Source organism: Etheostoma cragini, chromosome 21 (assembly GCF_013103735.1).
Source record: "Etheostoma cragini isolate CJK2018 chromosome 21, CSU_Ecrag_1.0, whole genome shotgun sequence".
Classification (NCBI taxonomy): Eukaryota; Metazoa; Chordata; class Actinopteri; order Perciformes; family Percidae; genus Etheostoma; species Etheostoma cragini.
This window is the reverse complement of record NC_048427.1, coordinates 10,992,650-11,018,813: the sequence shown is the minus strand read 5'-3', so window position 1 is coordinate 11,018,813 and position 26,164 is coordinate 10,992,650. Positions and strand designations below refer to the sequence as shown.

The 26,164-nt window shown below is 38.6% G+C and overlaps 5 protein-coding genes across 15 annotated transcripts in view; 3 read left to right on the top strand and 2 right to left on the bottom strand.

Annotated features, from left to right (window-relative positions):
- LOC117936994 (receptor-type tyrosine-protein phosphatase H-like) overlaps positions 1 to 5,319 on the bottom strand; it is a 13,409-nt gene extending 8,090 nt beyond the window's left edge. The window contains exons 1-5 of one of the 2 annotated variants that reach the window (XM_034860594.1): positions 4,749 to 5,319; positions 2,807 to 2,921; positions 1,926 to 2,177; positions 1,230 to 1,481; positions 558 to 809 (exon numbers count right to left, since the gene is read on the bottom strand). In XM_034860594.1, the coding sequence (XP_034716485.1) occupies positions 558 to 809; positions 1,230 to 1,481; positions 1,926 to 2,177; positions 2,807 to 2,921; positions 4,749 to 4,817 (940 nt within the window). In that variant the 5' untranslated portion in view covers positions 4,818 to 5,319. The remainder of the gene's footprint in view (positions 1 to 557; positions 810 to 1,229; positions 1,482 to 1,925; positions 2,178 to 2,806; positions 2,922 to 4,748) is intronic. The other variant, XM_034860595.1, reaches the window with a different exon arrangement.
- A 1,696-nt stretch (positions 5,320 to 7,015) lies between these two features.
- On the top strand, positions 7,016 to 9,084 carry zgc:56095 (uncharacterized protein LOC406286 homolog). 2 transcript variants are annotated; one of them, XM_034859797.1, is made up of 5 exons: positions 7,016 to 7,278; positions 7,793 to 7,896; positions 8,035 to 8,181; positions 8,314 to 8,439; positions 8,600 to 9,084. In XM_034859797.1, the coding sequence occupies exons 1-5, from the start codon at positions 7,269 to 7,271 to the stop codon at positions 8,747 to 8,749; spliced, it is 537 nt and encodes a 178-aa protein (XP_034715688.1). In that variant the 5' UTR covers positions 7,016 to 7,268; the 3' UTR covers positions 8,750 to 9,084. The 2 variants fall into 2 exon arrangements, with proteins under 2 accessions (XP_034715688.1, XP_034715689.1); XM_034859798.1 differs by lacking the exon at positions 7,016 to 7,278 and adding an exon at positions 7,427 to 7,657.
- A 1,012-nt stretch (positions 9,085 to 10,096) lies between these two features.
- syt5b (synaptotagmin Vb) lies at positions 10,097 to 14,564 on the top strand. 2 transcript variants are annotated; one of them, XM_034859788.1, is made up of 9 exons: positions 10,097 to 10,345; positions 10,974 to 11,201; positions 12,110 to 12,285; positions 12,383 to 12,481; positions 12,634 to 12,801; positions 13,173 to 13,340; positions 13,453 to 13,570; positions 13,680 to 13,813; positions 13,907 to 14,564. In XM_034859788.1, exons 2-9 carry the CDS (start codon positions 10,979 to 10,981, stop codon positions 14,114 to 14,116), a joined length of 1,296 nt encoding a protein of 431 aa, XP_034715679.1. In that variant the 5' UTR covers positions 10,097 to 10,345; positions 10,974 to 10,978; the 3' UTR covers positions 14,117 to 14,564. The 2 variants fall into 2 exon arrangements, with proteins under 2 accessions (XP_034715679.1, XP_034715678.1); XM_034859787.1 differs by having other exon boundaries at positions 10,159 to 10,343; positions 10,964 to 11,201.
- Positions 14,565 to 14,740: 176 nt separating this feature from the next.
- Positions 14,741 to 19,074, top strand: LOC117936589 (dynein assembly factor 3, axonemal-like). 2 transcript variants are annotated; one of them, XM_034859785.1, is made up of 12 exons: positions 14,741 to 14,883; positions 15,198 to 15,303; positions 16,250 to 16,356; positions 16,452 to 16,545; positions 16,665 to 16,819; positions 16,955 to 17,149; positions 17,297 to 17,419; positions 17,500 to 17,622; positions 17,743 to 17,887; positions 18,210 to 18,324; positions 18,465 to 18,539; positions 18,774 to 19,074. In XM_034859785.1, the coding sequence occupies exons 2-12, from the start codon at positions 15,222 to 15,224 to the stop codon at positions 18,913 to 18,915; spliced, it is 1,356 nt and encodes a 451-aa protein (XP_034715676.1). In that variant the 5' UTR covers positions 14,741 to 14,883; positions 15,198 to 15,221; the 3' UTR covers positions 18,916 to 19,074. The 2 variants fall into 2 exon arrangements, with proteins under 2 accessions (XP_034715676.1, XP_034715677.1); XM_034859786.1 differs by lacking the exon at positions 14,741 to 14,883 and having other exon boundaries at positions 14,910 to 15,303.
- Positions 19,074 to 24,433, bottom strand: LOC117936591 (troponin T, slow skeletal muscle-like). Of its 7 annotated transcripts, none has more exons than XM_034859795.1 (13): positions 24,325 to 24,433; positions 21,677 to 21,706; positions 21,568 to 21,581; positions 21,454 to 21,480; positions 21,028 to 21,046; positions 20,833 to 20,908; positions 20,627 to 20,743; positions 20,401 to 20,478; positions 20,193 to 20,306; positions 19,984 to 20,093; positions 19,754 to 19,844; positions 19,629 to 19,669; positions 19,074 to 19,340 (listed from the first exon to the last, which is right to left on the bottom strand). In XM_034859795.1, the coding sequence occupies exons 1-13, from the start codon at positions 24,354 to 24,356 to the stop codon at positions 19,295 to 19,297; spliced, it is 795 nt and encodes a 264-aa protein (XP_034715686.1). In that variant the 5' UTR covers positions 24,357 to 24,433; the 3' UTR covers positions 19,074 to 19,294. The 7 variants fall into 7 exon arrangements, with proteins under 7 accessions (XP_034715686.1, XP_034715687.1, XP_034715680.1 ...); XM_034859796.1 differs by having other exon boundaries at positions 20,848 to 20,908; positions 24,325 to 24,426; XM_034859789.1 differs by having other exon boundaries at positions 19,629 to 19,844.
- Between the last annotated feature and the right edge of the window lie 1,731 nt (positions 24,434 to 26,164).

Below are 26,164 nucleotides of genomic sequence, written 5' to 3'. Positions count from 1 at the left end.
TTCTCTGTTCCATTGAACTTAAGGATATAGCTGGGGATGCCATTCACTGTTTTCCATTGCAGAGTTATGCTGGTCTCAGTTTGGTCAACAGACTTGAACTCTTCTGCATTAGGAGGTGCTAGAATGTGAAATGACATGGAGAAGAAACTGTAACAAATTCTGTTTAAAAAAAATTAAAACTAGTCCCACTAAAATGTTATATTTCGAGTAGTTTTAATTGAAACATGTAGTTTTCTTTCAGCCACAGTTGAAAAAATATGAAGTGAGCAACACCCCTTTGTTACTGACAAACTTTAAATCATATTTTATTTTTACAGAGCTCTGTCCTGGCTCTACTATATACATACTGTATATCAGCATCAGAATTAGCTTTATTGGACAAATATGTGTGTACTTTCAAGACTTTTCAATCCTTATTTTTCATCACTCTCAATGCACTTGAACAGAAATAGGCATAACAGAAAAAGGACAACAAAGGTGGACAACTACACATAGGGAATTAACAGGAATATTATGTACACATGTATTGAAAAAAAAGGGGTGTAAAAAGCCCTTACCAGTAAATGCAGTGATGATTACTCCACTGCTTCTGATATCTTTAAACACAGTGAAGAGAGTGAAGTTGTATTCAGTCATACTTGTGAGACCTGATAACATGTAGTTCCCTAGAGGCCCTGATGCAGGTACATCATTCTCTGTTCCATTGAATTTAAGGATATAGTTGAGGATTCCAGTCACTGTTTTCCATTGCAGAGTTATGCTGGTCTCATTTCGGTCGACAGACTTGAACTCATCTGCATTAGGAGGTGCTAGAATGTGAAAGGACATGGAGGAGAATCTGTAACAAATTCACTTGAAAAAAAAAAAAACAGTCCTACTAAAATTTTATATTTCGAGTTGTTTTAATTGAAACACGTAGTTTTCTTTTAGCCGCAGTTGAAAAAAAAATGAAATGAGCAACACCCCTTTGTTACTGAGAAGCTTTAAATCATATTTTATTTTTACAGAGCTCTGTCCTGGCTCTACTATATACATACTGTATATTGGACAAGTATGTGTGTACTTTAAAGACTTTTCACTACGTTGTTTTGCATCACTCTCAATGCACTTGCACAGAAATAGGCATAACAGAAAAAGGACAACAAAGGTGGACAACTACACATAGTGAATTGACAGGAATATTATGTGCACATGTATTGGAAAAAAATAGGTGTAAAAAAACCTCTTACCAGTAAATGCCGTGATGATTACTCCACTGCTTCTGATATCTTTAAACACAGTGAAGAGAGTGAAGTTGTATTCAGTCATACTTGTGAGACCTGATAATGGGTAGTTCCCTAGAGGCCCTGATGCAGGTACATCATTCTCTGTTCCATTGAACTTAAGGATATAGTTGAGGATTCCAGTCACTGTTTTCCATCGCAGAGTTATGCTGGTCTCATTTTGGTTGACAGACTTGAACTCTTCTGCATTAGGAGGTGCTAGAATGTGAAAAGACATGGAGAAGAAACTGTAACAAATTCACTTGAAAAAAACTAAACAAAACAATAGTCCCACTAAAATGTTATATTTGAGTAATTTTAATTGAAACACGTAGCTTTCTTTCAGCCATAGTTACAAAAAAATATAAAGTGAGCAACACCCCTTTGTTACTGACAAACTTTATATCATATTTTATTTTTACAGAGCTCTGTCCTGGCTCTACTATATACATACTGTATATCAGCATCAGAATAAGCTTTATTGGACAAACATGTGTGTACTTTGAAGACTTTCAATTCTTTTTTTTGCATCACTCTCAATGCACTTGCACAGAAATAGGCATAACAGAAAAAGGACAACAAAGGTGGACAACTACACATAGGGAATTGACAGAAATATTATTTACACATGTATTGAAAAAAAGGGGTGTAAAAAGCCCTTACCAGTAAATGCAGTGATGATTACTCCACTGCTTCTGATATCTTCCAACACAGTGAAGAGAGTGAAGTTGTATTCAGTCATACTTGTGAGACCTGATAATATGTATTTCCCTAGAGGCCCTGATGCATTGACATAGTTTTCTGTTCCATTGAACTTAAGGATATAGTTTGGGATGCCATTTACTGTTTTCCATTGCAGAGTTATGCTGGTCTCATTTTGACCAACAGACTTGAACCCATCTGCATTAGGAGGTGCTAGAATGTGAAAGACATGGAGAAGAAACTGAAAAAAACTTTCTGAATACAATTTTACATATTTTGTGTTTTCTCTTATTCAAACAAAAAAGTTACTTTCAATTACAGTATTATTTTTTTCAACCATCTAAAATATCAAGTGAGCAAAACACATCTGTCATAGACAAACCTCAAATGATATTAGATTTTACAGAGCTCTGTTCTGGCTCCTGTAACATGGCTACATAAGATAAATATAAGATTGCCTTCCAGTGACAGCTTCAAATCTGTATCCAGTGCTGTTGACCCTCTCAAACGCAGTGATGAGAGTGAAATTATATTTTATACCAGGAATCAGGGATTTAATAAATTTATAGATTTAATAAAGACACTCCAAATATCTTATTGTAGGAAGAATGTTGAGATGTTGTTAACCTTGACCTACATCAGAGTTATACTGCTCTCATTTTGTGTCAACACTTTAACATTCTTAACATTTTCAAGACCTAAAAAGACAAACCGTTGACATTTTCATTAGAGAAAAAGAGTTTAGTGAGAGACACAACCTTAAACATCATAATTGCACTATAATATGAGCTAAATACAGATATATCACCAACTCAAGATAAATTACAGCGGCTCAAACTTACGTTGTTTTGTTGTTAAAAGGGTTGTTGATGGAGTGGTTAACTGTGTTGTGGTTGTGTTTGCTTGTGTTGCACTTGTCCCTGTTGCTGTTGTTGTACTTTTGGAGTCAGTAACACACTAAAAACAGAATGGGATCATTGAGAGACCTGCAAAAATGTAATGTCATACTGTACAAAATTGCCATAAGAGTTCTTTTGACTATGCACAGTTTAAGGTGAAAATGAAAGGAAAATGTCCCTATAATTAATATGAATTTCCTCAGCCTGTCTATCAGAATCAAAATCAGAAACACTTGATTGATCTTGATTGAAATTCGGTGTTACGGTTGCCAAAAATATATAAATATCAAAGTAGAAATATAAATAAAAGAAATTTAACGAGTGTGGCTATGTAAGGTATTTATGATACAGTATTTACATAAATCTGTAACATTAATTATGAATAAGGAGTAGCAGCAGAGTGTTGCATATTATAATTTACAGATAATATTGTCCAGTTTAAAACTAACTAGGTGTCTGTGTGTCAGACACTTAGAGGGAGGAGTTATAAAGTTTGATGGCCACAAGCAGGAAGGACTGCCTGTGGCGCTCTGTGGTGCGTTTTGGGGGAATAAGTCTTGAGCAGTAAGCCATGGAGTGGGTGAGAGACATCGTCCAAGATGACATGTTGTTTGGACACCATCCTCCTCTTTGACACCACCGACAGAGTCCAGCTCTACCCCCACAATGTCACTGGCCTTGCAGATCAGTGGTCCCCAAGTGGCTATCTGCCTTTGAGAAAATGAATGCTCGTTGGGCTGATCTGGAACCTTGCTCCTTATGAGGTTATAAGGGGCAAGGTTATCTCCCCTTTCTCTGCTCTGCCCACCCAGAGAATTTGGCCCACCCGTGAGAAAGAGACATCAGGGCTTTCAAACGGGCAAAGTGGCAGTTGGTCAAGGCCACACCCCCAGCCTCCACCTTGCCCCCCCCCCCGAAAAAACTACAGACTCAGAAATGGCACATACATTGTAGGACTGGTTCTAGTGGCTGTAATTCTGCACCAAGGCTGAATTTTGGGAAAGATACTTCAGATATGTCTATATAAAAAGCATCCAAAGAGCACCATGTCATGGGACCTTTAAGAAAATTTGAATGCAATCTGTGAATTACCCAAAGCAGTGTGATTTCTGCTTTTATATTGTATGTTACATACTGTGAACAGCACAGTGTCAAGGAGGTTAAAAAAAGACAATGCAACTGTTAAGAGGTGTTCTACTGTACGTTTTAGTCAACAATCTTTCCTCATTGGTACAAAGAGCTTACATCAATTACATATGATATTGATATGCAGCAAACTTGAGGAAACATCTGGGACCTTCAAATGCAAATTATGGCCCAGAAATTGTTCTACCTCTAAATCTCATGTTCTTAACTATCCAACCATTGCTTTTTTAAATATCTAATCCTGTTTGTTAAATACATATGTCTGCACTGTATATACTTAAAACATTGTCCTTTTCTTAGATTTTATAACATTCCAATACATTCCAAAAATCCTAATAAATACAATACAAAACAGTATCCAGCTATATCATTGTGTCTAAAACATCCATAAAAAGATAGCAATGTTGGATTTACATCGCCTTTGTTTTGCATTGCATTACTTCCTCATTCATGCTTTGTTTCTTAAAGGAAGTAAGTGAGAATAGATTACTAATTCCAAGATATAATTTATTCGTATTTCACCATCTGAAAAAGTCCATCATTCTTATGTTGTGCAAGTTTTTTTAAATTTCTGTACATGCTGATATTTCAGACAGTGTAATACGACTGTTCATATCATGGGCTTAACCATTACTGTGGTTTCCAAGTTTTTCTTTTGTTAACAGTGACATTCTTTTGAAAAGGTCTATCTGATCCCTATCACACTATCAGAGCGGAAAGGTAAAAAAAAAACACTTACCCAAAGTAGACACAAGAGGACACACAGTATGAAGTGGTCTGAGATGGTTTTGAAAAGTAAAGGCTTCATTGTTATTACTTTTTTTTTGGTAAGCTACACAGATACTATGAGCTTGTACAAATCCTTTGAGGTCCACAGATAAAAATTCTAGTTTCTTTTTTGTCAGTACTGCCGCGGGTGTGTTGACAAAAAACAACAACGCTTGAGGTTAGCAAAGAATTTCTTCGTGCATGGGCTGACACAGTCCAATATAAGCTTAATTCCAGTGGTGTTGACTTTTAATTCTTAACCATGTCCTCCTTAGGTAACCTCTGGTCTCCTCGCATATTGGCAAGTGACTATGTAAATAGCTGCTTCTCCTTTTTGGCCCTGCACAACCACAGAGACCTTTGCCCCGCCTGTTACTTCCTTATTAACGTAATAATGTAATGTGCTACTTGTCAAAGGTAAGTCATTCAGTTAAATTTCCCTCTGTTTATTAGGGGTAGTTGCTTTATCTGCTGTATGTTTGCTGTAATCAGTTTCATGTTTGTGACTGCTTATGTATCTCTATGATGTGCAAATAGAGATGCAATAAATGATTTTATAGACAAAGCTTTTGTTTTCTAGCTATTTTAAATTATTATTTGAATGATTTCTTAGTTAAAATCACTGTCTATTCTCTTCATTTGTGCTGGTTTCACAGAACAGTAGATTTGCTTTTGGTTTCTTTCCACTGTCTCAGGACTCAGTGATATTTATAGCTTCCTTGTGGTTGAAATCTATAAGGAACGTTGAACTGAAAACATTACCAACACACTTTAAGAGAACATGAAGTTATGACAGTGTTTATGGCCTCATATTATGTTGCAGCAGTCAATAAAAGTGCTGGGATTTCAAAGAAAATGTTGTCCAACGTTGTCCATTAGGGAACATGAGGAGGAAGTAACCTTTATGATATTTTTTGCCTCTTTAGGCGTTACATTACAATGAGTCTACATATTAGATATTGAGCATACCTTGTGCTTAAAAAGCATTTTAATTAACATGTATGCAAACTTACTGTTTTTATTTGTCTGGAACATTTCTGCATGATTACTTGTTTTGTATGACAGAAAAAGCAATAATGCAATAAAAAACTATTACAATTAAATGGTTATTTGAGTTTCCATTAGTTTTCTAATCTATCAAAAGTATTTCACTGAGTCAGGCTCACAGTGTGAGGTCATACTGTGCATGTGTATACCACTAGATAAATTCATGTACAGTTATTCTGCTTAGCATTTGTATGAGCACAACATAAAATCCTTTGAATCTATCATTTTGTCTTGCATTGATGCTGAGAAGCTCATCCTTAAATTTGATCACAACTGTTTTATTTCCCCCCTGTCCTGTTCCCTCCATCCTCTCAGATTTCCGTCAGATTACAGCATGTAGCCTCCAAACTGCAGCTATACCACTTATTAACCCACTCTTGTACATAACCCCCCACTCCAGGACATACAGTAGCCTTCACTGGATTTTGATATGAGTATGCTTACCATCTTCATTCTCATATCTTAATTTTCGTCTTCACTCTTACATTGTCTGTAATATGTTGTGCGTCCCCAACACAACAGGTGGCAGTAGAGATGCACAAAAACTAATATGAACTTCTTTACAGTCCATGATATGAACACGTTCATCTGGAGTGACTCAGTGTCAGCAGCTCTCCAAAGTATCAAAGCAGGATCAACCAGAAATCATCAAGACCATATAAAATATTGTTTACTAATGCACATACAGGAATTTCAGTAAATGAGAGACTCCACAAATTAGCAAAGAAGTGGTAAAGAAAGGAAATTTACAAATTAATATTAAACTCTCTAAGTATGGGGGGGAAGCATTTGCCTGTCAAGCCAGACCCACATCAAGATGTTGAGCCTAGCCGCAAATTACATTTGCCGCCGCTAGGGAGCGTCTAGAGTTCTAGGCTTGAAAAGCATGGTATGGAGGGAAATATATCCAAAATATCCAAACAGTGGCAACAACATTGTTATAGTGCAGAAAAAGGGAGACACTTACAAAAACATAAAGTAGGAGGAGTGTCAAACAGTGTTACTAACCGAAAAGAGTGCGTAATTATCAGTAAATTAAGGATTGGACACAGCAGATTTAACAACACACTTCTTTTGCTAAAAACTGGGCGCTGAAGTCAGTGTGGGGAAATGGAGACGGTGAAGCTATCCAGATTTCATGCAATAATATCGACAGGAAAGAAGAGTCATTTTTGCAGGGATAGCTACATGAGTTGGGACCAGTGATTGTCAGGATCAAAGATGGGCTTAATAGTTGGGTAATCATAGAAGGGAGGAAAATATATTTAACGAGTGATTAATACCAATAGGAGGCAGTAATGCAACATGTGGGATATCAACTGCCGTAAAACCCTTAAGAAGAAGATGATCTGAACACAAAAGCGAGCGAGCTAACTAGCTAGCTGTTTCGGGTAATTTAAACAAGACTGCCAGCCGCAGTCCTGGCGAAAGAGGGGATAGCGTCATGGACCCAAGTGAGTGACAAAAAAACAAATGGGACATTGACATTCCGCTACTAGACTAACGTTGTATTAACTGAACTTTAGCCGCAGCCAGGTGTAGCTAACTAGCTAGCTAGTTAATGTAAATGCTAGTTTATTAAGCTACTTAACGTCAGCTAGCTAGCTGTCACCGATGTGCTAACCTTCTCAACACCAGACTAGAGACGTTAACGTTACATCCCACTTGAACTCAATTTTCTTCATAACGCATGACGTCTGCCTGATGTTTTACTAAAGCCGTTAAATACCGGTTGTATAAAAGCTCGCCAGCAAAGACAAGTTTCACAGTGCGAGTGAACAAAGGTGTTGTTTCGTAAAGTTGGCTATAACTGGCTGAGGGGGGAAAAAAAAGGTAAGAAATGTTCTTTGTCTTCTCGACTGTCTGCAGCACGGGAAACCTGACACTTATCTGTGGCTTTATCTAAACTGGGGTTGTTTACCCTTATACCCGCATTGATTTCAAATGTATATTTTTTTGTCTTTTTAGAAATGCAGTCTGTTGTCAAACAAAACCTCCATTCGGAGACCGAAGGAGACCTCAACAAACTCGTCAACCTGAAGCTGAATGCATCCTACGCCTACCTTTCTCTGGTATGCTTTCTGTAAATTTATATTAGTTATAATTGTTAATGTATTTAAATCCTATTTTTTGCATTGAAATATGACGATGAAACTTGCCTTCTCTTTCATGTGTATGTACTGTAATTCTCTTTTAAATATTTCTTCTAGGGGATGTATTTTGACAGGGACGATGTTGCCTTGCCAAAATTCTCTACTTTTTTCCTGGAGCTCTCCGTGAAAGAGAGGGAACAGGCTGAGAAGCTGCTGGAATATCAGAACATGAGAGGGGGTCGAATTTTGCTCCAGACTATTGCTGTAAATCCATATTTTATTTTTAAGTTTTAAATGTTTTTTGTTTGTTTTTTTTGAGTGAAGGGGGCCATTTTATTTTAAGCCATTGTTTAGAAAGGTACATATATTTATTCAAGTATCAACTTTCTTCTGTAGAAACCAAGTAGAGAGGATTGGAGAGGTGGTCTGGATGCAATGTCCTTTTCCCTGGACTACCAGAAGTCCCTAAACACATGTATCCTTGAGGTCCACCGCAGAGCTGGCGTCCACACTGACCCTCATGTAAGTCTGACACTGTCCGACACTTACTTTTTTCTGAGTTCAATATGTATTAAGCAAATTCTGTAAGATTTAATGGATGTTCTGTCTTAATATAAACAATGTCCTAATTACCTATTTGACCACTTTTTTTTTTTTTTTTAACTTCTTACCTTTTTTGTAGCTGTGTGACTTCCTTGAGCAGCACTTCCTGAATGACAGCCATGACACCATCAAGAAGCTGGGCGACTACATTGGCAGTCTGACCCGCATCACTGCGTCTGAGACACACGGTCCTATGGGAGAATACCTCTTTGATAAACATACTCTTTAAACGAGTATAGTGAAACAAGCTCATTTCAAACGATATGGGGAACAGGGGAAACATGTTGTCAGTTAAGAAAACTATGCAATATTATCAGTTTACCACAAACTTGTTTTTACTCATACACTGGAAAAAGTAATGTTCTCATTATTATGGTGCTTAAAAACTACGATTTTTCTTAAGTTGTTAATGAGTTTCTTGTTGTTTAGACTGCATCATGATTCATGCATTTCAGTGTCATTAGTTTTAACCCACATCTTTTGTAAGAATGCATACTATTTTGAGTCAAATGGATAGTTTAAGGTTTGGCGTATCATTGAATAAAGCCAAACTATGCTGACATATCCTCTTTCTTAAGGTTGTCTTTTTTTCTTTTTTCCCCATCTGATCTGTCATGCAGTCTAAATGCACGTTCTGTACTTTGCGTAATATCATATCTTCCCCTACAGAACATAACAGTGGACTTTGTTAGTCACTGTTAGGTGGGAGCTTAATGTTTAACATTAGGCTAACCTACAGTTTGTGGTTAAAAATGACTATACTGCTTCTTTGTAAATTACATGTTTCAGCAAAGATGAGCTTCAGTTGCAGGAGTATGTCAACCGCGTGCATCACAGCTAGGCGTTAACTGTTTTCAGTTGCAATCTAGAAATACAGTGCTGCCTGCAACACCAAGATAATCCTATTTTACAGTTGTGTGATAAAAGATTGGATAAATTCTTGATCAAGAGAATATTTACAAAACTGGTTACAATTAAAATTGTATCTAGTCTTAGTATACTTCCCTCAGGGGGGGGAAAGGGCCTGTTTGTTAGCTGAACTTGCTAAGGGAGGACTAAACTCAACTAAGTACAACAGCCCTACAATAACAATATTACATTTTTATTTCGCTGTTTGTCTTTTTTTCCTTTTTGATTTCATATGCAGTTTGTTTATCCTACGGAGGATGTTGCATGTTGGCTTGAAGCCACAGAGATCTCCAGATGTAGCTGTGCAAATGCGTGGCAGCATGCCCAGGGATTACAGTTCCCAGTGCTCTAAATACGGGTATGTGTTTTGTACAGTAAATGGTTAGCCAATGGATGGGGAGGATGGAATATTTACTCTCAGTGAAAAGTTGATGGTAGATTGACAACTGACTGCGAGGACCGCTGAGGGGATTAGTGAAGGGCTGGGTGCTCTACAATCCCTTCAATGCATAAACAAGACCACCACTGCTATGTGTCTGTCTAATGAGAGTCACTTTTCCTACTCGAGGAGAAGCATCAAATTACTCAATGTTTAACAGTGGAATATTATATTAAAAGATGACTGTTGCTCTTTATGCATCTTCCTTCAGAGACGTACAGCAACAGATGGGTTGTCAGCATTCTAATATCGGGAGGGGGGGTGCAGGGATTAAAACGCTGCTCTAGTGATTTGCCAGTGCTTTAGCTTTGATAGAAAGGGTTGCAGGCAGCCTGCCAGTCAGAGTCCGCAGCATACAGAAAGAACCAAGGTAGTGTGAAGACTACAGCTGGCCAAAGGGGAAGCAGGAAGAAATAAACTTTGAACAAAAAATTGCTCCAAAAGCTCTGTCGGGACAGAGGGAATTAAAGGAAACGGGTAAGAAATATGCATACTATTTCAAGTATTTCTGTTAAGATTAAGAGGACAACATAGCAACAAATTTGAATGAATGAGAAAAGGCTAGAATTTTATTCAGTTTTTTGTTTTATGATAAAATTAGATTTGGTTTTGAACATACCCACTTAAAGGACTGGCTTACCTATTGACTGGTTGTTTTGATGGAAATTATTTGCCTATAATTTCATAAATGATGAATATGACTCGGAATAAAACCATCCCCTCTAATACACAGATGTGAAATATAATTTATACATGTGACTAGATGCGAATAATATATAAATTTCAGTCGGCATCGCCATCTATTACAAAGTAATAGTTATTCAAAGTTTGTGGATCGTAGTTACGACGAGAAATAAATGGGAATGCAACAAATGTGAAAGCGTGGGGTATGGGATGGGGGAGATGGCAGAGAGAACAAGAGTAACAGAGGGATTAGGGTCAGCCATGTTGAGCATCTGGCTTAGATGGCTTTGAACTGTACTGCAACGCGTGGACATTGGGATTACACAGCGCACATACGCAGTTGTGTTATCTCTCACTGTAGGAGCCAGCATCATAGAGAACATAAACCAACATGAACTGCATTGCTTTGCTGTTTTGACAGCTGACATGAGGCTGGCCAGGGATGGGGTTCGGGCCCGGAGGGCTGCAGAGCCGTCTGAACCAGAGCCGGAGGAAGCAACAGAACCAGTTCACCATGAACACTCCCATACAGAACACCATGAGCACTCCCATACAGAACACCACGAGCACTCCCATCCAGAACATCATCCCGGCCATGACTACAACCACATGAAGGACAAGTTCATGAATGAACTTGGTCATCTGCCAAGTAAGCCACTTTTTTTCTAGAATTTCAATTTTAAAAGTTTGTTAAAATAACGGGTATCTTTGATATTACATAATTGACATGATCTATAAATATTACATATTCCGTTAACCACTGTAGTCTAGCTTTCTTAAAAGTTCAAGAAATAATTTTAAGTGTTTCTGACATATTCAACATGGTATAGAGACTTTTAAAGAAATATGAGCTTGTTTTGGGGACATTATACATTATATATTTTGGTCATTCCTGCCCATGAAAAGTGGGAAAAAGTGCATCAGAGTTGTTTTTCCCTTTTAATCACTGCTGAGGTGGTTTGAGTAAAGCACTTAATGATGAACTGTGCTGCTGGGGTCTGTTGTTGTACTGTGCAGGGCCAATCCCAGATTACAGTGTCTTATTATCTGATTGTGGAGAAGGGTATTGCTGACTGCATGCATGCATGCTCCGTGAACCGTCCCTAGATTAACAAGTGCTGTAAAAATGCTATTATATTCACATTTTATTTCTATAGTATCATATTTCATTTGAATTATGGTAAGCATTACATTGTTTTGTTTCCAAGCTCTAGAAAAGCAGTTTAGGTTCAACTGATTTAGATTATAGAAGTAAACTGATCTTAACTTTTTACATCCTCTTGAAGATCCGGACTTGTAAGACTTTTACAAAGCCTTCGATAGAGAGGGAAGTGTTTATAAGTTAGGAAGTCTATTGAAAGATCAGATTCCCATATATGTTTTTGTTAGTATTTTCTCGTTTTTAATTGTTGTTTGGCGGTTGAGATTTTTCATGTTACAGTAGTTAAAGTAAAGGATGAGGCGATCCAACATCCACTCCTTTCGCCATCATAAGCATACTCCCATTTTGCATACAATAAATACTGATTAGTGAATTCACCTTCTTTTTTTTTGCAGTTCCCATGTGGGGAGTGGCAGCCATTGTTGTGGTGGTTCTGGTTTTGGTGGCATGCCTCATCTTCTGTCTTTTCAAGAAATGCTGCGTGAAAAAGAAAAAGCCTAAGAAAGTGAGGGAGAGGAAGACGGGTCGCCGCAAAAAGGAGAAAGAAGGTGAAGGAGAGGCTGGAGAGAAGGTACGTGGTTTCCAGTCAGCACAAAATTTTATAATCTTAATAGTTCTTGATTATGATGATGATGAATATCCAATGAACTGATATTTTTAAATGGCAGGAAGGGGAGGTGAAGAAGGAAGGAGAGGAAGAGGAGAAAGAACAGGAAAAGTTGGGTAAACTGGAGTTCTCATTGGACTACAACTTCACAGATGCCCAGGTAGGCTCTGTGTGAAAACACAACCAATGTCAGTTTTAAGGCATTCAGGATGATGATTAAAATGTAGGGACTCAACAAATAACTATCAGGAAGGAATATCGATGCTCTATTCCTGACCATTGATCATTCTGACACTTGTCTTTCCTCTGAAGCTTATAGTGGGCATCCTTCAGGCTCAGGACCTTGCTGCTATGGACATGGGGGGGACCTCGGACCCTTATGTTAAAGTCTTTTTGTTGCCAGACAAAAAGAAGAAGTACGAGACCAAAGTTCAACGCAAGAATTTATGCCCCGTTTTCAACGAGACATTTATCTTCAAGGTACCATGTGCCTGACTTCATGCCTTCCTTGACTAGATGTGGTTGTTTGTGTTTTGTTAGTTCATTCTCTTTTCTTTATGCCTCTGCCGCAACTTGTGCTGGGGTTCCAGGTCATTGATGACATGTCCCTTGTGACGCCAGCATTTGGCCTACGTATATCTCTACCTCCCCTTGTTTTAGTCTTTCGTTCCCTGAGTGGCGTCTGTCAAGGTATCCCTCCCCCAAAATATTAAAGCAGTATGTTCTTAATTGTCTCCGGTCACTTCATGTTCTTGATTGTTGTATAGATATGTACATTTTTGTAACATGTAAACAAAATGTTTACCTTTCCCTATTATGTGTCCTAATGTTTTAATAACCTCTCTATCTAGATCCCATATGCAGAGTTGGGCGGAAAGACTTTGGTGCTGCAGGTTTTTGACTTTGATCGTTTCTCCAAGCATGATATTATCGGCGAGATAAAGATTCCCATGAACAGCGTTGATTTGGGCCAGCCATTGCAACAGTGGAGAGACGTGGAGAGTGGTGAGAAGGAAGAGGTATGATATTATGTGTTATGGTTTGTTATATTGCTTCTAAAAATGAAGAAATAAGGGTTATCAGCAGATTTATAAAACTTCCTTGCTGGTGATCCATAATTGTTCTTTTCAGCAAGAAAAACTGGGTGATATTTGCGTTTCTTTACGGTACGTACCCACTGCTGGAAAACTGACAGTGAACATCATGGAGGCAAAGAATCTGAAGAAAATGGATGTTGGTGGCTTATCAGGTAATTAGCCCTCTTGCCCCTTATTATACTTCTCTGTCAAATATTTGCTAAATTCCTTATAAATCTTTACTTTTACAAACTATATTGCCATCTTTTCCTTTTCCATTAGATCCATATGTGAAGATTGTTCTGCAGCAAAATGGGAAACGGATTAAAAAGAAAAAGACGACCGTCAAGAAAAACACGCTCAATCCTTACTTTAATGAGAGTTTCAGCTTTGATGTCCCCTTTGAGCAGATACAGGTATGCGTTGTTTAATATCAATTTGAAACTTATAAGCCACTTAGTGGTGATATGGGGAACGATTTGATAATGCATGTTACTTTTGTTTTTCAGAAAGTGCAGGTCGTCCTCACAGTGTTTGACTATGATAAACTTGGGAGCAATGACCCCATTGGAAAAACATTTATGGGCTACGGAGCTACAGGAGTTGGCCTGCGCCACTGGTCAGAAATGCTTGCCAATCCCAGACGTCCAGTAGCCCAGTGGCACACCCTCCTGCCAGAAGAAGAAGTCGATGCAGCAGTCAAAGCAAAACCTCGTTAGAGTCGCACCTCGTTTTAGTTTGACACTCCGCTGATATATTAGAAAACAATACTTATTGTTAATCCTGATGTTTTGTCAATTTGCATAGTTTGTTTCTCATTTTGTATCTTTTAAGATACTTCAGTACGTTTAGTGTGTATGTGTTTGTGTGTGTGTGTTTAATTTGTGTTATATTTATTTACTTGGAAAACGTATCTGTAAATGTGCGTCTTTTGTGTATGCTAGTTCAGTAAAATTTGGATACATAAAGAAAGGATTTCAGAGTTACACTGTTCTGAAAAGGTACTCTGGAGACATGGGGGTAGAGCTTCTACTTCTCATGGTATGTACCCTGGGGCCTTTTTTGCTCTTTTTGTTGTCATGTGGTGCAACAGATTCCTGAAAACCCCTTGTTGAAATGCTCTGGATTTTTTCAAATGAAAATAAACCCACAATGGTTTCCCATCAATGTTTCTCTTACTCTCCTACCGATATTTAAATTAGCATTAGGTTGTGTTCTCTTACCATAAAAGAAATCAAATAAAACATTTAAGAGCTGTAGAAATAACTCTAGAATAATATTACATAAGCGTATTATAGATTATTAAAATGATCCATCATTGTTTCACCATAATAGGCTTTTGGACTTGAAATCTCTAGACAGGAGTAGCAATTTTAGCCACCGGGAGATGGCGTCTGTCCACTCCATTGAGAAGCTGTTGCCTAGCAACAGAACCCAAACTTTCTGATCCAACGGTTAGCGTTTGGTGCAAACTAACAGCTTGGCAGGTGAGTTTTGTCGTCATTTTGTTTCGCTGTCTAGGACCGTTCATCAGCTAGGTATATTCACCGACGGGTTTGTGTTCAAGGATAACAGCTTCATTAATAAGCTAACAATGTATTTTCATTTTTATCAAGTAAAGTTACTTATAGCTAGCTTACCTAGCGAGCGTTTCGTGCTAACATTTAGACTGTAACATTTAGACTGGTCAATGCCAATTAAGACTCTGTTAAAACATTAACATCACCTCTAACGTTACTAGTTGAGTTATGATGTCGAACACTTACAGTCAGGCTTGGTTTTCTTTTTTCTTTCGGTCACATTAGCTGACTAGCTAGCTACAGGATGAGTGCCGGACGGTTATCTGAGGGCGCTGGCTGCATCACCTGGTGGGGCTTCAGCCCCGCACGCGACCTGCTGAGTACGGGTGAGCGCTTTAGCTGCACGTGGATGCGTGGTCCTTCTAAATGCGTCACATCACAATGATGTTAATGCATGCATAATGATCCTATAATATAAAAATTAAACACTACCAGTACCAAGGACTATGCTGCACAATGATACTATCACTTTTGACACTTAATGTACAATTTGTTACTTTTTGTATTGTACTTTTAGCATACGTAGTCCTAAGTACATTTAGTTAAATACTTGTAAAGGAGTATTATAGCATATTGTGTGATATTGCTACGGATTGTATGTCATACTGATAGCAGTGGTGTTCTCTATGTTCTCATTCTCTATGGGTCCCTCCCAACATCCACAGCTATTCATAGCATCTATCTGGGCCCTCCTCACATGAGGGCCTGGTTACTCCCATTAGTCCCATTTCCACCCCCAGTAAGTGGAACGTAACCTGGGTTTTAATACATTCAGCGATGTAGCCTACACAAAACTAGACAACTATGAACACTGAAACAACCAGATATAAAACTGCATTAATAGTGGCCTCAAACTACGCCATAACTTCTTACTTAAAACCTTTAACTCGCACTGTAATATGGTAATGGTATTTACTGTGGGGTTATTGCACTGAATACAGTATTTGTTATTTTGTCCATAGCATTTAAATAGCACAGGAGATATATACAGTTAAATGCTTATTTTTCAAGTAAGAATAGAAGCTAAATTCTACCAATGATATAGGATTCAGAAACAGAAACAGCTGTAGAAGATCACTGCCTAAATAATCTACAAATGGCAAAATTATTTAAGATAAGATATCAGAATAAAAAAGACTACAAATGCAAAAGACACATTTTGGTTTGTACTGAAAAACTACCACCCTTGAATTACGGTGTGTTGTACTACTGTATATTCTCTCTCTCTCTCTCTTTCTCTCTCTCTCTCTCTCTCTCTTTCTCTGTGCCCAGGCCCTGTGAGACTTGAAGGGGAGGTCAATGTTTTACTGGTTGGCACTGGAGATCCACGACATATTTTGAAAACCATTTCTGGTTTGCGGGACCATGACATCCTTAATGTGAGCCTCTCTCTTAAACTTTTATGTAACCCCCTGAGAACAAATTGATATGTTCTACTGTGAGCTGCAAATGCCTTATCTCTGCTCTACTGCAGGTGTGGGTGATAGAAAACAGCATGGAGGTGGTGGCTCGACAGCTGCTGCTCCTCTACCTGGCACTGATGCCAAAGGAATGCATGGGGAATAATGGTTGGAATAATACATGCTGTTACACGATTAACTTCATAATTGTTCAGTAAAAATTCTAATACAGATTTGTGTTCTAAACATTTAAGTTATTTTGCAACATTTTTTTTTTTTTTTTTTAGAGAAGACAGAGGTTTTCTTGGAGATGTTTGGGAATGGTGAGATCCGCAGTCAGACAGAACAGACACTGAGACGTGCAGCATCAGAGCTCTCTCTGTCTGTTACTGACACACTAGAGACGGCCACACACCCCTGTCTGAACACAAGTCTTCTCAGGGTAAGATCATTTGTAAAACAAGCCTATCCTCTGTGTTTCTTTAAGACCTTATGATTGATATTTTTTCCGAAATCAGGGATCAAGGCCTGCTCATTCAAACACATGTGAACTTCCATACTATGAATATTTCAACAGTTTAAGGAGCGAGATGAGCTGGCCAGGATATTCAAGTTGTGGATCCAGCCTTCAACATCTTCATCTAAGTGCTCTGCCACTATCTTGATGTCCAAAGCCTGGGATTATCGGGTCAGGGAGCACCTTGGAACACGCTACGACTCCAAGAAAAGCTGCTTTGACTGGGACCTTACAATGAAACTGCACGAGAAAGGGGTATTTCAATATTATGTGTGCTTTCCTATGTTTGTCGATTTAAAATGAGCTTCCTGTATTTTCTCTCAGAAACAGTTTTTTCAAACAATAAAAATATGGTGGATTATATGTTGCACTGAATGATGGAGACTCTTTATGTGTGTGCAGTGTGGTGTCATCAACAAACAACAATATGCGCAATGGAGGGAACGGGGTTTGGCGTTCGAACTGAGGGAAGGTGTCTACCAAATAACCAATCCAAGTTTGCTCTCTTCAAGAGTGTTCAATCAGGTGAGTGCTTGTCTGTTTTCCTGCACAATATTTCTACAAAATGCAGCAATAAGACCAGGAACTTTGCCGTGTCCGGACAGAGAGGGGACAAAGTGGCTGTCATGGGCTACTGGGGAGACATTGTTTCCAGTCCTTACCTCTCCTTTGGCATTGAAACTGATGACAAGAGCCTGCTGAAGACACAGAATGGACAACATGTCAAGGTAAAATATACAGTAGTAATAGCATGGATTACATGTTAGATTATAGTTATGCCTCCCCATGCTTTGATTGTACAGTAGCAGTAACCTTGTTTATACACTGAGGAACATTTTATTCCACAGACAGCCCAGGACATCTCCTTTGCAAACGTACAGGAATTGTTCCAGTCGCTGTCCAGTAGACGGGGCTGCCCCACCACTTTTCAATCAGACGCAGAGCCAGAGGATCCATCCCCAGAGACTGATGGAAAATCTGTCAGCATTAACGGTAAACGGCTGTTAACACTAGCAGGCCTGTAGTGGCTTTAGTTGCCAATGCAGTGCAGGTAAGGACAGCTCATGCAACAGCTCATGCAATAACAAAAGCTGTTTAAGTCAAAGTGAAAAAATTCAGACTGAGATAAAGGATTGTATTTGACTATGTTGCATCTCTCATCTGCATGATGCATTTCTGCATTCGTTTGAATGGAATCTAAGTTATTCAATGTATGGTAGATCACTTCCAATCCTTCTGAAACCTAACACAGAAAACAGTATTTGTACATGAAACGTGATGGTTTTAGCACTGCATTTTCTCAAATCCTCTTCAGACTTGATGTGTCTGAATGGGATCTCTGTGACCTTCCTGCCAATGGACTCCCTTTACAAACTGCCAGAAAAACAGAAATACTCCCACTTCTTCAACATAATCTACTTCTCTGCCAGGTGAGAACCTTTTATTCTCTAATGCTCTAATAGATCATTTCACTCAATAAATAATAATACAAATATAGTACCTTATCCCACAATAGCATTCCTTCACCATCAGACTGAGATGACTACATTTTGTTTCCCTCTCTGTAAAGCTGCGTGCACCAGTTTGGCCCGACGACGAGACAGATTGCAGCACCAGACGCTGTGATTGTCGTGGAGTTGGCCAAGTGAGGGTTTTTATAGTAACAGAGCTTGCGACCATGGTGACAGTACAATCACCAAGAGTACAGTAACTATGCTATGTTGTACACAAATGCATTTGCTTTTCTGTATCTGATTCTTTAGTGTTTGCTCTCTATCCACCCATCTGCTAGTTAACAGATAAAATGTTAATTATACCTTTATTTGCAGTTTTACATTAAAGTTGGATGTGTGTGTCTATGTGTGTGTGTGTATTGCAGGTACATTTTGGATGTGAACAAAGAGCAAGAAGCATGCTTTGCAAAGAAAGTGGTGAGCATTGCTCTGCAGGCTGAATTTGAGCCGTGGCGTGAGGGGAAGAGTGATGACGTCCATGCTGTTTTCGTACCACAGAGGAAGTAAAGGTGCTTCCCTTTCTTTGCTCCCATTGTCAGCAGCTTTACCTTCACAATATGCAACAGTCAACTAGATATTGCAGACAGATATCATTTATTTTTCATTTATAAGGAAGTTACCCAACCAATAAGTAGCAACTGAGTGGCCCTAGATAATAGTTTCCATGTTTACATTTTTATTACTATTATTTCAATTGTATTTCCATTTTGAATGACACTACTAGAAATGACCTTTTACAAAATTGTCTATTTAACGTATACATGCATTTAATAATAATAACAATAATAATAATAATAATTGCAAGATGTAATTGCAAGTTGATATATTTCACTAAAAATGCCACATGAAAACCGCCCCCTTGTTTCATTGTGCCTTTTGTGTGAGTTCACTTCCAGCGTCCTCCGACCTTCCCCTTACCATGGACCTTTTTGCTGCATTGAGACAAAAAAATGTACACTTGATTATTAACAGTCAGAGTTGGCACAGAAATGACCAGCGAGTGTGACTGATTCAGTATCACTTCACGTTCACATCTTAGATGTGTGCATCCTGTGCAGAAGGTGGAAGACCTTCAAGAGCTGTGAGTTTGCCATTTCCTGTGTGTATACAACCGTTGCCATCCATTTGCGGCACGTTTGCATAGTTAATGCAAAGTAGCTCTCTACAATGCTTTAGTTTTTGGGGTGTTAAGGTTGGTGCAATTGTAGATTTTTACTCACAATTTCTGAGCATTTTGGATTCTGTTCAGGAGGACGTTGATCTGGAAAACACAAACATACGCTGACCTCACAAATGAGCCATTTTTTAAATACCAGTTTTGTATATTCTTAGCTAAATGGCTAACCTCATACTTCTGCCTCTTTGTCTTCTCAGTCAGGTCAAATTTCTCAGACTCAAGCTGGTAGATACATTCCCACATCTCCTTGGCTCTCTCTCTAAAACACAGTAGAATAATGCACCTTGTGGCTGCAGCTTTTAATAGTATGCACCAGGCTTACCAAGCTGGCATTCCTACAACATGGAGCTGGTTTAAACTGTAATGAATGTTTTAGCATAAATGGGCCTTAAACGGACCTCAGGTCATCTTCTCTGAGGGCCTCAACAGCCAGTGGCTTGCGTCTTTCTGCCAGAGTCTTCTTCTTGATTTCCCTCGCAGTTTGTTTTTTGCCTCGCCTCTGCTCTGCCTGCAGAAAACAAACACAACTCGCTTTCTAGGAGGATCAGACACACAAGAACTCTGACAGTCATACAGTAACACACCTGCTTAAATGTTTGATTCTGACCTTGGCCAGGAATCCTCCAAAGTGAGCCCCCATGTTGGAAAGCACTTTCTTCTTCTTTGCCTCGTCATCGGCCCGCTTCTTCGCCTCTTCGTCCTCTTTCCTCTGTCTCTCCTCCTGAGGAGGTCATCGTCAGATGTTAGTGCTTAGACTTAAAGTGCTCTTTTGGATTAAAAAAAACATCCGTAATACAATGTCAAACGTTAATTACCGCAATACGTGTCTGTCTGTGACGCTCTTTTTCAGCCCTCACACGCTGCTGCTCAGCTCTTTCTGCTCGGCGGCTCTCCTACAACACAAAATCACACGTCAGCTGGACTTTTACACAGGGCTCTTTAATCAATTTAATCACTTAACAATCAGTGTATCCTGACAAATCTCTTTCTCAGACAAATGCACAGGGACGAAATGGACAGACAGCACGGGAAAGGCATTACAATCCTGTCTTTGAGTCCAATCAGCTCCTCTTCCTCTTTCTTCCTCTGCTCAAAGTGGACATCGATCAGAGTCTGCAGCTCCAGAAGGTCTTTCTCCATCCTTTTCCTATGGATATCCTAACAGGGGGGCAGTGAATACCCAGATCAGGATTATGTAACCACAGTTGTTGGTGCTGTAATTGTGTAAATTCTCCATTAACAACAACCTTGAAGGAACATACATCAAAGTCAACCCTCTCCCCCTCAGGGATTTTAGGGGCAACAAGCTGTGTGCCCAGCGGCCTGTGAAATAACATGAATGTAACATCAATATACACGATCAGCTCATTTTTACTTCTTTGCAATGCATTTTGTGGTAAAATCCGACAAAATATTTTGATATTTAGTATTTACATGCATACTTGTATTTGGGGCGCTCTTCTTCAACAGGACAGGACAGCAATGAAAAAAATGAATCAGTTCATCTTTTATAAACAGTAGTTAGATTTGAAAACTCAACAGAGGAAATAGGAATAGGAAATAATAGGCAAAGATGCATAAATTAAGTGAATACTACAGTTCACGGACACTGTTTTTCTAACCGTGACTTCCACTCTACGATATTATTCACGATATACAGCACTTTAAATGAGAGGTTTACAGTTTCCTGTTCAATTTGAATAAAGTATATTGAGAGTTCCTGGGAAAACCCCATTTAAATACATATTTACAGTTTAATGGTTGTCTTTTGCTTTTACTGACAGGTTGGTGTAATAGCTTGTATCTGAATATTTTATTTCTAAGCAAATAGTCTATTAAATCAACATAACCCAGCATCAAAGTCTCACCTCCCTCTCCCTGCTCCTCATCTTCTTCTAGAAGAGAAAAGAAAGAGTGACACGGCGTTTGAGTTGAGAGAAACAATGAAACTTCGGCTTAATTAAATAAGTGAACGTCCTTACCCTCTTGATGGCCTCTTAATAAAAAAGAATTGAAAGAAAACATCAGACACGCCATAAAACTAACACATGAATGTAGAAACATTTAACTGGTGACAATGGAATCACTCACCTAAGGACGTTTAAATCAGACATGGTGACACTGGAGAGAAAACCATACATATACAAATCACACTGTCATGAATAACAACAGCAAAAACCTTAGCCAACCATATGAAAGGTGTCATTTATAGATTATTTATGATTTTTCAATAGTAGTTTGGTAAAGTGCGTCTTCAAAAAACACAAAACTGGCTTCTCAGTTGCAAACAAATAATCTAATGTTACATTATGCCTAAACACAGGACATAGACAGTTGACTGAAGTTGACCATCAACTCCCTAAAAATGGAAGTTTTAACAAACTTTAAACTGGACTGTGTAACTTTTGATTGAAAAAAAGCATTTGTCCACTTAAAAACGAGGAGCCCAATTCATGACCAATGCTTCACTCCATTCATTAAACTGAGTTTTAGTGCTACAGCCTAATTTGGTCTGGCAAGGCAAGTAGTTTATTGTGGCAAACGTTAGATGCTGGAGATATTTATTTTTTCTGGATCAGTTTGCTGGACTTTATGTCTTGTCTTTATTTGTGGCACTGTTACATAAAATGTGGTCTCAGTCAGGTCACCCAATAATGACACCTTTAAAGGTGCCCTGCCACACTAAACCGTTTTTATTTGCATTGTTTGTAAAATGATAGGTCCTTATGTGTTTGTGTTATGCTTTGAATGTGAAAATGAACTCCTACTTCCTCTGTCAGCTCTAGTCACTGAAAAGAAAGAAGCAGAGAAATCAGGCCAATCACAAAAAGCTGGTCAGTCTGACGTCATTTTGCCTGAGCTCATTACTATTCATGAACTCGCCCAGTTGTGCTGGGTAAATGATGATAGCCAGGCTCTTATTGGCTAGCTGTTAGCCAATCAGAGTCAAGCAGCTTAGCTTGTTGAATTTGAATGAGAACTGGCACAAATCGACCTGAGTCTTTCTGCAGGCTTTCCCTACCATGCTAGAATGGCTTTAAACAAGGTAACCAAGGCATTGTTTTCTACAAAAATGAGTCCATGGTAGAACTTCAGACATTACCACAAAGTATTGAAATGTGTGTGTCAGGGCACCTTTAAAGCAACTGACTTTTTGTAGTTGCCACTTGTAGCCACAGTGGTCACTGTAACAAAAGTCACATAGTCTAAACATACCATTTGACTGTGCAAAAAAAAAAAAATTAGATTCATAGAAGATAATCAGTTAATATGTTTGCATGCCCCTCCAGATGGGTGAGCTTCAATCCGTCCTAATGTCAAAAAATGTAATGTGAACAAAATTTGGCCATTGGAGACGCATAACACATTCAATACAGGGGTCTTTTTGTTCAAAGAAGAAGACAAAGGGGAAGGCCATTTGTAGCTAATGATCTAGGAATAGAAGAGGCCACAGTGTCCTGTTACCCAGGATAAGAATGGGCCATCAGCTGGCCAATCCTTGTTGTTTAATTTGATTTACAAGAGAGAATGTGGGTTAAAGAGATTAAGCTGGTCGGTTGGTTGCAATTAACACCAGCCAAATCCTTTATTAAATTTTGATCTACTCACAGTCTCCCTGAACTGAAGGGACATTTAAATGCTCGTCGAGCCACATAAATAGTTTAGCATTCTTAATCATAAATTTAGCAGCTTATATATGTATTTCAGCGGAACTAGTTAGAAGAGATACAGTATTATGCATTTAGAAAGTCAAAACCGACTAATGAGCTGCAGTCAAACCAAACAAAGAGGAAAAATAAGTTCCTGGGTAGACACTCCAGTAGTAGACAAATTTTTAAAACACTAAAACACACTCAATGCAAACAAATGGAAACCCCCCAGGCTGTCGGTTTTTGAGTGTATTAACATGGTAGATCAAGCACTGAGGCCGCCCAAGTCTCTCAGATCCCTTTAGAGTTCATTTTTAGCCAAGATCTCAGAGCATGAGCATGTGAATCTGTATAAACACCGGGCACATGGACCAAAGGCAGATTAGGGATTGGGAGAGGAATTCCTCACATCGCTTCACTGTTGAATTTTTCTGGCCAAACTGACCGACAGATGGATAAAGAGGACCAGGCACCAATAATAACTTGTCATAGATACATGTGTGATTATTTCAATGTTACAAGTGTAATACCTTTTTCTTTTGTGCTTGCAGCAGCGGTTACAAGCTGTGAACAAAACACAGACATATTAGCGCCTTTTAAGTTAATATGGCGAACTTAAGCAAACAGATGCCCATTACACATCCAGCAGACACAGCTCAACATTACGCTCATTTAGTGTTATCTTTCTGGTCACTTGGAAAATGTAAGTCTAACATTCACTCTTCTTTTAGATCTGTTTTCGGTCTCAACTGTCTGGCTCAACGTCACTTAGACATTCTGTCTATCGCTGAGCACTGGGCAGCTACAGTGGGTTATCTAATTTTTATATACAAGAACAACCTGTAAAATGAGCATAATATGGGACATATAAAACAAACTTACTTGAGAAAGTGTTTCACAGCCTTGAAATTAAGATAACAACTGTCATTTGAAATGTTCAGTCAATAAACAACATTGTCTCAAACCCAGTGATGTGCATGTTTTTGTAGAACTGCCATGAAGTACCATAAAAATGATGGAGGAATTTGCCTTAAAAAAAAAAAGAAACCCAAACTGAAACCACTGCAGAGGAAAAGTCAAAGTACATACCTGAACAGGAAAAGAGAAAAAGGGTGTTTCATTGATGATGAAAGCAAGCCGAGTAACAACTAGAGGAGAGACGGACCTTTATAGAAAGTGTGTGTCAGTGTGTGTGTGTGTTTGTGTGTGTGTATAAAGATATAGACAATTATTGTCGGCTTTTGAGGGGCATAAGCTGAAGTCCGATGGGTAGGATAATGACTGAGGGGTTTGTTGCTGACCTCACAGCTGTAATAAGAGACAGAAAGACAGGTGGCAGGAGATAAATGGAGACAGAAAAAAAAGGAGGCAAAAACAAGACCTTTCTGTCAGGTCCTTTGTTCCAAGGATCCAGGTTGTTTTTTTTCCACTGACTAACAATTACAGACCTCGTGGTATTTTACAGGAATCAATCTGTCTGTCTGTGACATCATAGGCTACCAAAACAGGTCATACACAAAATGATGTCAGTCGGCTGTTACCACAAACTACACTTGCTTCTTACAGATATTTTTGTGAAATGCAAATATTCACTTGCAATTGTCAAATGCATACAGCAATTCTATAGACACAAATATAAAAGTGCTTTGGAAAAACAGCCACAATATGTATGAAGAGTGAGAGAGAAAGAGTAACAACCTGCAGAAGTACACTTTATCTCTCACGAGGAAACATCTGTGCATCAGGTAAGAAAAATTATTTTATTTTAACTAAAATTTTACTTTCTATGAATAGCATGGAAAATGTTTTTCAACAGACAGTTTTCTCAATTAATCTTTTAATATTTTTATCTGTATATGCCCATCACATTTTCCCTTTTGACGTCTTCAAATGTCTTGTTTTGTCCTACCAGCAGTCCAAAGATATCCAGCTATGATATAAACCAGAAAAATGGGACTTTTTCTTTAAAAAATGACTTAAACAAGATAGTTGCCAATTCATTTTCTGTTGATCTGCAAATGTAGCCATGCAGATGTTGTTCTGTAACAAAGTCATTGGAGGCATTTATGACTATGGTCAATGCCTTTAGCTGCAGAAGAAAAGTCTCTTTAGACGCTATGATCATTTTACTGTTGAGTAATCATTTAACAATCATCAATTCATTATTAGCATAGTTATCTAAAATAAATCCAATGGTTTTGTCACTAAAAAACTGGAGTATCTCTTCATGCACCTTTAAGCGTGTGCAGCGGCTTGAAGAGTAATAACAACACTGTGTGTTTTTCCACCATTCTCTTCAAACCGTTTAATCTCTACAGTTAATTTTGCAATATTCACAGATGAGGGGTTCGATGGAGTAGAAGTCATGGAGGCAAGCCCAAGAGGGAATGATTCTAACTTGGCCAGTGTGAGGAGCCAGATTGATAATCCGGCATTACAGCAAATGATTAATGGAAATGTGCCATCGCTGTCATGGGACTGGATCGCTTGGTTCAGAGATGAGTGGGGATGGTCGGACCAGAGTGACAGTTCCTTCAGAGACCGGGAGGGCTCTCAGCCAAATCAGGATGGACACTGCCGTGTAGAAGTCCTCTGCCAGGAAGTGGTTGTCCTACATTAAGTCCCTTCTCCTGCTGTAATTGTGAGCATTCAGTCTGATTCTATCAAGTAACAGTATATAACATGGTTAATTAAACAAAACAAACCAAAAGTATACTTATTGTATAATTTCTGTTTAGCCGTAGAAAAGAGAAAAAGATTGTGAGGGTGTGAATGAAGTCAAATTCATTGTTGAACTTCGATGACCATTTTAAACTAAGTAAGTTTTTGTCTATTCTAAAATTTATGTGCAGCTTACAGTAGTCAAGCAGTTGTCTTAACACCCCGTGTACATGGGCCTTTACTCTAGTAACTGACTAAAAGTGTTTTT